This window comes from Bos taurus, chromosome 8 (genome assembly GCF_002263795.3).
Source record: "Bos taurus isolate L1 Dominette 01449 registration number 42190680 breed Hereford chromosome 8, ARS-UCD2.0, whole genome shotgun sequence".
Lineage (NCBI taxonomy): Eukaryota > Metazoa > Chordata > Mammalia > Artiodactyla > Bovidae > Bos > Bos taurus.
The window spans coordinates 75,889,384-75,898,384 of NC_037335.1; the positions used below are offsets into that span (position 1 = coordinate 75,889,384).

The 9,001-nt window shown below is 54.6% G+C and overlaps 2 protein-coding genes across 3 annotated transcripts in view; one reads left to right on the forward strand and one right to left on the reverse strand.

Moving 5' to 3' along the window:
• DNAI1 (dynein axonemal intermediate chain 1) overlaps window positions 1-5,826 on the forward strand; it is a 68,581-nt gene extending 62,755 nt beyond the window's left edge. Inside the window, exons 19-20 of one of the 2 annotated variants that reach the window (XM_005210327.5) lie at window positions 2,318-2,503; window positions 5,504-5,826. In XM_005210327.5, the coding sequence (XP_005210384.2) occupies window positions 2,318-2,503; window positions 5,504-5,570 (253 nt within the window). In that variant the 3' untranslated portion in view covers window positions 5,571-5,826. 2 annotated transcript variants of the gene reach the window in all.
• A 57-nt stretch (window positions 5,827-5,883) lies between these two features.
• ENHO (energy homeostasis associated) lies at window positions 5,884-7,777 on the reverse strand. Its single transcript, NM_001163653.1, has 2 exons — window positions 7,588-7,777; window positions 5,884-6,657 (listed from the first exon to the last, which is right to left on the reverse strand). Exon 2 carries the CDS (start codon window positions 6,525-6,527, stop codon window positions 6,297-6,299), a length of 231 nt encoding a protein of 76 aa, NP_001157125.1. The 5' UTR covers window positions 6,528-6,657; window positions 7,588-7,777; the 3' UTR covers window positions 5,884-6,296.
• Between the last annotated feature and the right edge of the window lie 1,224 nt (window positions 7,778-9,001).

The following is a 9,001-nucleotide window of genomic DNA, read 5'->3' on the forward strand; positions in this document are numbered from 1 at the left end:
GAGGCACCTACCAGGAAAGAATAGAGTGTATTAAGGCATCACCCTTAAGTCAGTCATTTATTTGCTTGAACAAATGTCTAACCAAGGGCTAACTATGGCTCCCAACTCCAGGCCAGGGCCTGGTGGTTCAGTTGATTCACAGAGCTTATGTTCCAGTGAAGGGAAAGCAATAGAAAACAACAACCAAACTCCAATAGAGTTAAGTGCTAGGCAGAGATCAAAAGAGGGATGACATGTGTACACCAGTGTTCACAGCCGCATTATTCATAACAGCCAAAAAAGTGGAAGCAACCCAAATGTCTGTAATTGATGAATGAGTAAACAATAAGTACTCTGTCCATAAGAAGTGTTACTCAGCACTAACAAGGAATGTACTACTGATACATGCTACATCATGGATGAACACTGAAAGCATGCTTAGTTTAAGAAGCCAGTCTCAGAGACTTCCCTGGCTGTCCAGTGTTTAAGACTTCGCCTTCCAATGCAGGAGGTATAGATTTGATCCCTGGTTGGGGAGCTGAGATCCCACATGCCTCCTGGCCAAAAAATACAAAACAGAAAACAGAAGGAATATTGTTAACATCTTCAATAAAAACATAGTCCACATCAAAAAAAATCTTTAAAAAAATTAAGAAGCCAGTCACAAAAGACCAAACATTTTCTGATTCCATTTATGCTGGTCTAGAATAGGCAAATTTATAGAAATAAAGTAGATTTGTGGTTACCTAGGGAGACAGGGGTTAGGAAAAAGTGGGTATGACTGGTAATAGATACGTATAAGGGTTCTTTCTGGGGTGATGAAAATGTTCTATACTTGGTTGTGGTGATGGTTACATAACTGTGAACATACAAAAAAATGGGAATTGTATACTTTAAATGGGTAAATTTTATAGTATATGAATTATATCTCCACAAAGCTGTTATGGGGCTTCCCTGATAGCTCAGATGGTAAAGAATCCACCTGCAATGCAGGAGACCTGGGTTACATCCCTGGGTCAGAAAGATCCCCTGGAGAGGGGAATGGCTACCCATTTGTGCCAGGAAAATCCCATAGACAGAAGAGTCTGGCGGGCTACAGTCCATGGGGTTGCAAAGAGTCGGACATGACTAAGTGACTAACACTTTCATTTTCAAAGCTGTTATATCTTTAAAAATAGAGTGATGCAAAAAGAAAGGACTGGGTGGTCCTTTAGATAAAGTGGTCAGGGAAATCTTATTTAAAGAGGTGACATTCAAGTAGAGAGCTGGGTCACACAAAAGGGTCAGGTGAAGATGAGTGAGGCCTTCCAAAGGAACTGCTAGTGCAAATGCCCTGAGGGGAGAACAAGCTGGAAAGGTTTAAGGAACAGGAAGTTAGGGTGGCCAGGATCTTGTAGGCAAAGGGCTGAGAGCCTGAGATGAGAGCAAATGGTGCAGAATCGAGAGAAAGAAATCAGAATTTTTATGTAGCATGCCCAGGGAGACTATTGGAGGATTCCAGATTTTTTAAAGGTAAATCTAGCTGCTACACAGAGGATGGATAAGAGAAGGAGGGGAGATGAAGCGGGAAGACCAGTTAGGAGTCTGCACAGTCTAGGCAAAACTTGCTAATGGTTTGGACTTACAATGCCGTAAAAATAAGATCCAACATTTGTTCAGCACCTATATAACAAGCACTGCCCAAGCACCCGACATATATTCATTTGGTAGAAACCCTGGCTCTGCTACTTACTGACAAGTTAGGCTTAAGAGCCTCCATCTCCTCATTTATAAAATGTGGAAAATAACAGAACCTACCTGATAGAGTGGCTGTGACTACTGTAATTAGATGATGCAACCAGGTAACATGCTTGCCCAGAGTCTAGTACATCATACTGTAGAAGTTGCTCAGTTGTGTCCGACACTTTGCAACCCCATGGACTGTAGACCACCAGGCTCCTCTGTCCATGGAATTCTACAGCCAAGAATACTGGAGTGGGTTGCCATTCCCTTCTCCAGGGGATCTTTCCAACCTAGGGATTGAACCCGGGTCTCCTGCACTGCAGGCAGATTCTTTACCATCTGAGCCACCAGGAAAGCTGTAAGTGCTCCATAAATGGCAGCTGCTATTACTGTTAATTCTGTAGAGACTTAAATTTTCTCCTAAACATTTTATTGTCATTCCCTCAACCATAGGAAAAACAAAGAGACGCAAATCGCCTCTCCTATTGCCTCCAGCTCCAGTGTGCTAGGCTTCTGTCGTGTTACCCAAGAAAGTCCAGGGGCAGTTCCTCTGGTTGGGGGGAGCGGGGACAGGGACCCCATTTCCCTGATTGTGCTGACACCTACCTCTTCACAGACCCACGTGTTTGACTTGTCCATCAATAAGTACGAGGCCATCTGCAACCAGCCCGTGGTGGCCAAAAAGAAGAACAAGCTCACCCACGTGCAGTTCAACCCCATCCACCCCATCATCATTGTGGGCGATGACCGAGGGCACGTCACCTGCCTTAAGCTCTCACCCAACTTGCGCAAGATGCCGAAGGTACAGTCTTGGGGAATTTGGGCTGCCAAGAAAGAAAGTCTCCAGGTGGGGAGGGGGGTGGTTGGTGAGAGAAAGGGGAGGAGCCAGGGGATAGCCCCAGGTTTCTGGCTTTGGAGGCCCAGAGCAGGGTGATGTTGTTGTCCAAGTGAGAAGCATAGAAGTAGGTTTGTAGGGGGACAGATGGGTTCTGACATGCTGAATCTGAGCCCCAGGTGGAGACAACCGGTAAGCAGGTGACTGGAGTCCCAAGTCTGGGGGTAGTACATGGGCATCATTGGCTTGCTTGGTGTTATCCAGGCAGGGGCTCAAGGCTTAGTTTCCGGTCATTCGCTGGGCTTGCACAGAGCTTCAACTCCAATGGTCCCTGAACTGGGAGCTGTGGGTCCTCACAGAAAGCAGGAAATGAGCCATGAGAAGGGTAACTAGGTCAGTAGCTAGGCAGTCCTCCTTTTGAGCTCTGGTTCTTTTCTGGGATCTAGAATGATCCAGAGATCCTGACCAGAGCCCAAGGGCTCTGAATACAGGCCACAGAGCCTAGAGCCATAACCTCAAAGTCTAGATCTCAGAGTCCCGATTCAGACTTAAGAACCCAGACTTTAGAATCCAGAGCCCAAGGGTCCAACTTAAAAATCCAAAACCCTAGATCGCAGTCCTGTCCATTTGGGTGCTAGGAGGAAATTTGCTCTCTGCTAGGTTCTGGACCAAGGTCAGAGCTGAGCTGGGGCTGAGCCACGTTGCCCTGATGACTGTACCCCCTGGGTTGCCATTTGATGCCTTTACTTGCAGTTTGAGGAAACAGCAGGGGCCTCTTTCAACTGCTGACACCTGCCCCCATGTGCCACCACCAAGGCAGGCGCCACTGCACTAACCCTCTCATGCCAGCCTGGCCTATTCCCCACCATGGCCAGGGAGGCAAGGGCTGGGATTTTGGCTGGGCCTGTAATTGTAGCCAGCTGGGGGAGGGGTGGACTTGGCTATAAATACTCAGAAGGCTGCTGAGTGCCTGCAGCTGTGGCCCAGAGGCTGTGGTGGGCTGGGGGTGGGGTGGGGTGGGGGTTGGGGGTGGGCGTGGTCTGAAACTCTGCTAAGCCCTGCTAGTTGGCCTTCAGCAGCCAGAGGAAGGCAGTACAATTTGTGGAACAGATATAATCTGTTCTTGATTTAGTGAGGAGCATGACCCAGGCTTAGGCTGGTAGAGTTGGATAGCCCCGTGGGTGGGATGGTGGTGACCCTCGGGGCTGGGGGCCAGCCATCACACGTTGAAGGCAGTAGATGTGGTGGGAGGCCTGCCTTGCCCACTCTGACCCAGGGAGGCAAGGATCTCCCACAGTCTCAACTCCTCAGAGCAAGGGTCAGCATCAATATCTCTGAGGACCTGAGGACATGGGTACCTGGGAGTCAGAGAACCTGAGCAGGTGACAGCTGGGGGCTGGTTCTTGCATGGACTGGCAGTTCCTGTGAAACTGCCACCTGACTCTATCAGCAGCCAACTGACTCAGGCCAGAGGAAGTCCTATGGGCTGCCCCGCTCTGCAGGCGGCAGTCTCCCTGATCTCCCCAAGAGGGCTGGGCCACAGAGGCCTGACTGCCCAGCCCGAGGATCGTCCCATGACTGGTGTCAGAGCCCACCAAAAGTCAAGGCCTACTTTCCCCAGCTACTGTCTAGATGGCAACTGTAGCTCGGAAAGGCAAGGAACTTGCCCAGAGTCACGTAGGGAGTTAGCAACGAAAAGCCAGGCTTCCTGACTCCCAGATGAGGTGAGGGTGAGAAGAGAACATGAGGTTAATCTGGGAGAGAGAGAGGGAAGGGAGAGAGACATCTTTGTCTTCTGCCTCACGAGTGTCGGAGTCAGTGGGGCAGGGGCAAAGGCGCTGAGCCTTGAGGGGAGGGGGAGACAGATTTGGGAACAGGTGCAGGACTCATGCCAGGAGGAAATCTGAGCTCCACTGGGTGTCAGCAGCCAAGAAGGGCCAGAAAAGGGCCTACAGGCCCCGCCTCTCCCCCCACCTCACAGCCATGGCCAGATCCAGGCTGGGTCTCCAGCAGGCAAGGCTGGGGCAGGTGCCAGTGAGCCCTGGGCACAGGTGGCTGAGAGGGCAGGGGGCTTGGGTACAGAGGGAAGGCGAGAAATGGCAGCTCCCCCAGCCCAGCCTGCACCCCACTGCCTGGACAGAAGGGAGGGTGGCACTGGTGCTGGTCTGCCAAGGAGCTCACAGGCCTGGGAGTTGCACACACCCAGTGGCCCAACACTTTTTCACAGGGTCCAGCTTCCCAGCGAAAGGATTAGAGTGCCCTATAGGCAAGTGTGTGTGTGAGTGTGTGCGTGTGCGCGCTCAGTCACATCTCTTTTGTGACCCCACGGAATAGTGCGCCAGGCTCCTCTGTCTATGGGATTTCCCAGGCAGTAAGTTGCCATTTTCTACTCCAGTGGATCTTCCTGACCCAGGGGTCGAACCCATGTCTCTTGCATCTCCTACATCGTCAGGCAGGTTCTTTACCACTGCACCACATGCGAAACCCCGTGGCCAGGGGTGGGGGGTGGGGTCATTAATTCAAGACCCGCTGTTCTCGGGGACAGTCCCAGCTGAGGACATCTGGAACCACATGGGACATGCCATCTGCCCTCCTGACATCCTCCCCCACCTGGGGATAACTGAGACAGCAGGCCTGGCCCCAGGTGGTACCCCACTCCCTGCCTGAGCTGGAAGTACTGGGTAAGAGTACTAGGTGAGGGCACCTGTGGCTTTGTCCACACTTTCCCTCCACAAACACACACCTCTTAGCTCCTTGTTAGGACTCAGCCAGAGACCTTCCTGTAGTAGAGGTCTGAGACTACAGCTCTTCCTGGATTGCCCCACCCCTCCCCGCCCCCACCATCAGGGTCCAGAAGCTAACTGGGCAGGAGAGGGCGCGGCAGCGCTGGGGTAAGCTAGGCTGAGGCAACGAGAGGTTGCCCGTCCCTCACCAGTCCTCCCTGGTGTGTGCTTCTCTTCTCCCCAGGAGAAGAAGGGCCAGGAAGTACAGAAGGGGCCAGCTGTGGAGATCGCAAAATTGGACAAACTGCTGAACCTGGTGAGGGAAGTGAAAACCAAGACCTGAGGGCCTGGCCTCCGAACCTGGCCCATGTCTTGAACCTAGTACTTGTAGCCCCTGACCCTGGTACCCCAGTCCAGCCTTGTACCCAGTATGTGTCTGACACTACCCCTGATCAGGTTCCAGCGCCCTGCTCTGGCCCTGGTCCCATCACCTCACCCCAGGACTTGGTCCTCAACCCCTGTTACCCTCTCCTACTTTGCACAAATAAACCTGTGTCTGGAAGTCCACCCACATCTTGAATTTTGCTACAGCAGGGCACCCAGGAAGAGGAGAGAATCTCAGGGTAGAGTCTTAGATCCATTTATTATCCAGCAAACAGTAGGAGGACCAGAGGAGGGGCCCAGCCTGGACACCCTCCCATTATTGCCATGGATTCTAGTTTGCTTCCCCAACCTTGAGGGCCGAGAGGCGCTTGGCCTAGGGGGAGGGTGGACCCCACCCCCGTCCGCTGGGATGGAGCAGAGTCCAGATGGCCCTTGCCCTAGCACCAACTCATGAACCCCTGCCCCAAGACTGTCTACCTAGGGGCAGGGCCCCTCTTGGAGCCAGGCCGACCAGACACTGGGCGGCTAGGTCCAGTTCCACACAGGCTGGACTCTGAGTTCTGGACCCCAGGCCTGCTGGACCCTGGGATCCCGATTCCAGGTGCCAGGTGGGGTGGACTTAAGTCCCAGACTCCGGGCTAGGCCAGGGGCCTTCAGGGCTGCAGCAGGTAGCTGCCTTCATGGCTGGGCTTCTGGGGCGGGGGTGCCTTCTCAGGACAGGGGCCAGGGCTGGAGTTGGGACTGGATTCAGAGAGGGAGTCGATGTTGGCAGAGCGCGAGTGGCAGGCCCAGCAGAGAATGACCCACAGCAGCAGCAGCAAGAAGCCGACGAGGCCGTTGCAGATGATGGCGATGAGGGCCCCCTGGGAGAGGGCTGCCCCCATGACGGGTGCACCCTCAGATGAGCACAGGCTGAGAAGCTGCCTCAATGGCAGGACCCATGCCGAAGCGGGGCGCTGGGATAGCCGGCCTTCCACACACTCAGCGATCCCTGGGCAGTGGAGATGTCTGAGCCTGTCGGGGGTACAGAGCAGAGGCAAAGCATGGTGAGGAGGAAAGGGGAGGGTGAGGCTGAGGAGGAGAGGGTGGAGAAGAGAGCCCCCTCCCATACCTCCGGCCTCCCAACAGGTCTAAACACCCCACAGAGCCAGGACCTGGCTCTGGGCACCTGGATGGGGGTGTGGCACCAGTGGGGAAGCCGGAGTGGGCATGGCCTGGCCCTACCCACTGAACGTCCAGCCCTCAGAAGAACTGTAAGAGTGGGTGGGATTGAGGAAGCCCAAGGCCTTGAAGGATGGGCACTGTGACCAGCTTTGGTGTGGCCTGGACACTTCCCTGCTCTCAGGACTTCAGCCAACCAGCCCAAGAGACCTCCAGAGGTGCCAGCTCACACAGAGGGAACTTTGTGGAGGCCTGGCAGGCGTGTGTGGGTCTGTGTATCCAAAACTGTGTACCTAGGTGCGCCTCTCAGAGAGACTGTTTCACCAGGTCAGGTGCGTGTGTCTCTGTGTCTGGCTCTTACTCTGTCCCTTGGTTCTTGCCTGGATGTGCACCTCAGCCTCTGTATACCCACCTCCGGTGTGTACCCATCTGTAGCTCTCTTTATATCTGTCTCTCTTTTGTGTCCCCATCTCTGAGTCCTGAGTGTCTCTCTTGTGTCTCCTTTCTCTCCTAGTCTATTTTTTTGAGTATCTCTGGATCAGTCTCTGTATGCCTAGGTCTCTTGTGTCTCTCGTCTCTTTTTCTTCCCCGCTGTGTGTCCATCTGTCCCCGTGGACGTGTCTCACTCCCCTCTCTGTAAGGGCTCTGTAGTTCTGTGCGTCTCTCGCGTGTCTGTCTTTTTGTCTGACTCTCTTTCTCCCCGGCTGTGTTTCTGTCTTAAGCTTCTTTATCTCCGTCTCTGGTTCTCAACCCCCATGCCCGTGGTGGGTGGGCCCCTCTTACCTGAGTTAAGCCCGGTGCGCGCCCGCGGGAGAATCCGGGGTAGCGGGATGCTGGGCGCCGAATGATGCTCGGGAGTCTGCGGGCGGGGGGCAGCGGGAGGTGGGCACGGGTGACTTCCCCTCCCCCGGCCCTCCCCCTCGGCAGCGCAGCCTCCGCCGGCCGCTCCCGCCGCGGCGCGACCGGGGCGGCCTCTGCCGCGGGCGGTCTGCGGCGAGCGGCCACCTCCTCCCCCTGGGGCGGCGCCTCCTCCGCGGCCGCGGCCGCTCGCCTGCTCGCACGGCGGCGCTCGGGCGGCGGCGGCAGTCTGGGCGCGGGGTTCGGCTAGGCTCGGCTGCGTTCGGCTACGTTCGGCTGGGCTCGACGGGTCTCTCGGCTAGGCTCGGCCAGGCTCCGCCGGCCGCAAAAACAGCGAAGGAGCCCCGCCTCCTGGGAGGCTGCGGCCGGTGGCTTGCCGGAGGAAGAGCCATCCCTCGCCGCTGCCGCTATTTAATTGGCTGCCCGTGCCAGGCTCCCTTGCCATTGGTTGTGCCCTGGGGAGAAGACAGGCTCACCCCTTGTGCGGGCGGGGGCGGGGGTGGGAAGAGGGCTGAAGGGGCTATTCAGTCTGGATACTTCCCCCGGGGAAGGGTACAGGAGCGGGACCCGCCTACCTGCGGGGATTTCTTACACCTACCTCACCAGGAAGATCTGCACACCCAAAAGCTGAAAAAGGCCAAAGCCTCTGTATCCACTTGAGGGGACCACCTCTTCATATCTGGGAGAGGTCTCTGTCCCCTTCATCTGCAGGAAGGCACTGGGATACCACATCCGGGAGGAGACCGAACCTCCTGGTGTTGAAGTCCCCTATACCACCGCACGTCCACTCTCACCTGAATGTGAACCCTGCATCCCCACTTCAGAGGGTCTGTGGTTGGTTCCACATTCCCTGGCCTCAGGACGTGTGAGCAGCTCTGACAACATAAGTTGTTTTGACACATGTTGAGTTCCTACCCAGTATCGGTCAGGGCTTCGTATTCTGACCTTCTATGGGGGAGCCTAGGACAGAGGGGAATGGGGTATTTTGAGGGATGGCTTAGCCCCGGCTGGAATATAATCAGGCACGACTGTCCATCCTAGAAGCTCCTGACTCCTCCATTTAGAAGCTCTCCTAAGAGAAAAGTCTGCTTGGGCAGGAGCCATCAAGTAGGGCTTCCCACCCGACTTCATATGCCAGTGATTCCTCAGTGTTCTGAATGGACCCTTTTCTCATTCCACTAGACATATTCTCCCATGGGTAAGCACAGCTCTGAAGCTATACTGTGAAGACTTCTGAGTGCTCCCAAATCCCAATGTTAACTTATCTCTGGACTTCTAGATGCAAACCCAGCCAGAATCAGGGTGGTGTTGATTTCTGGTTCTGCCACTTAACTAACTT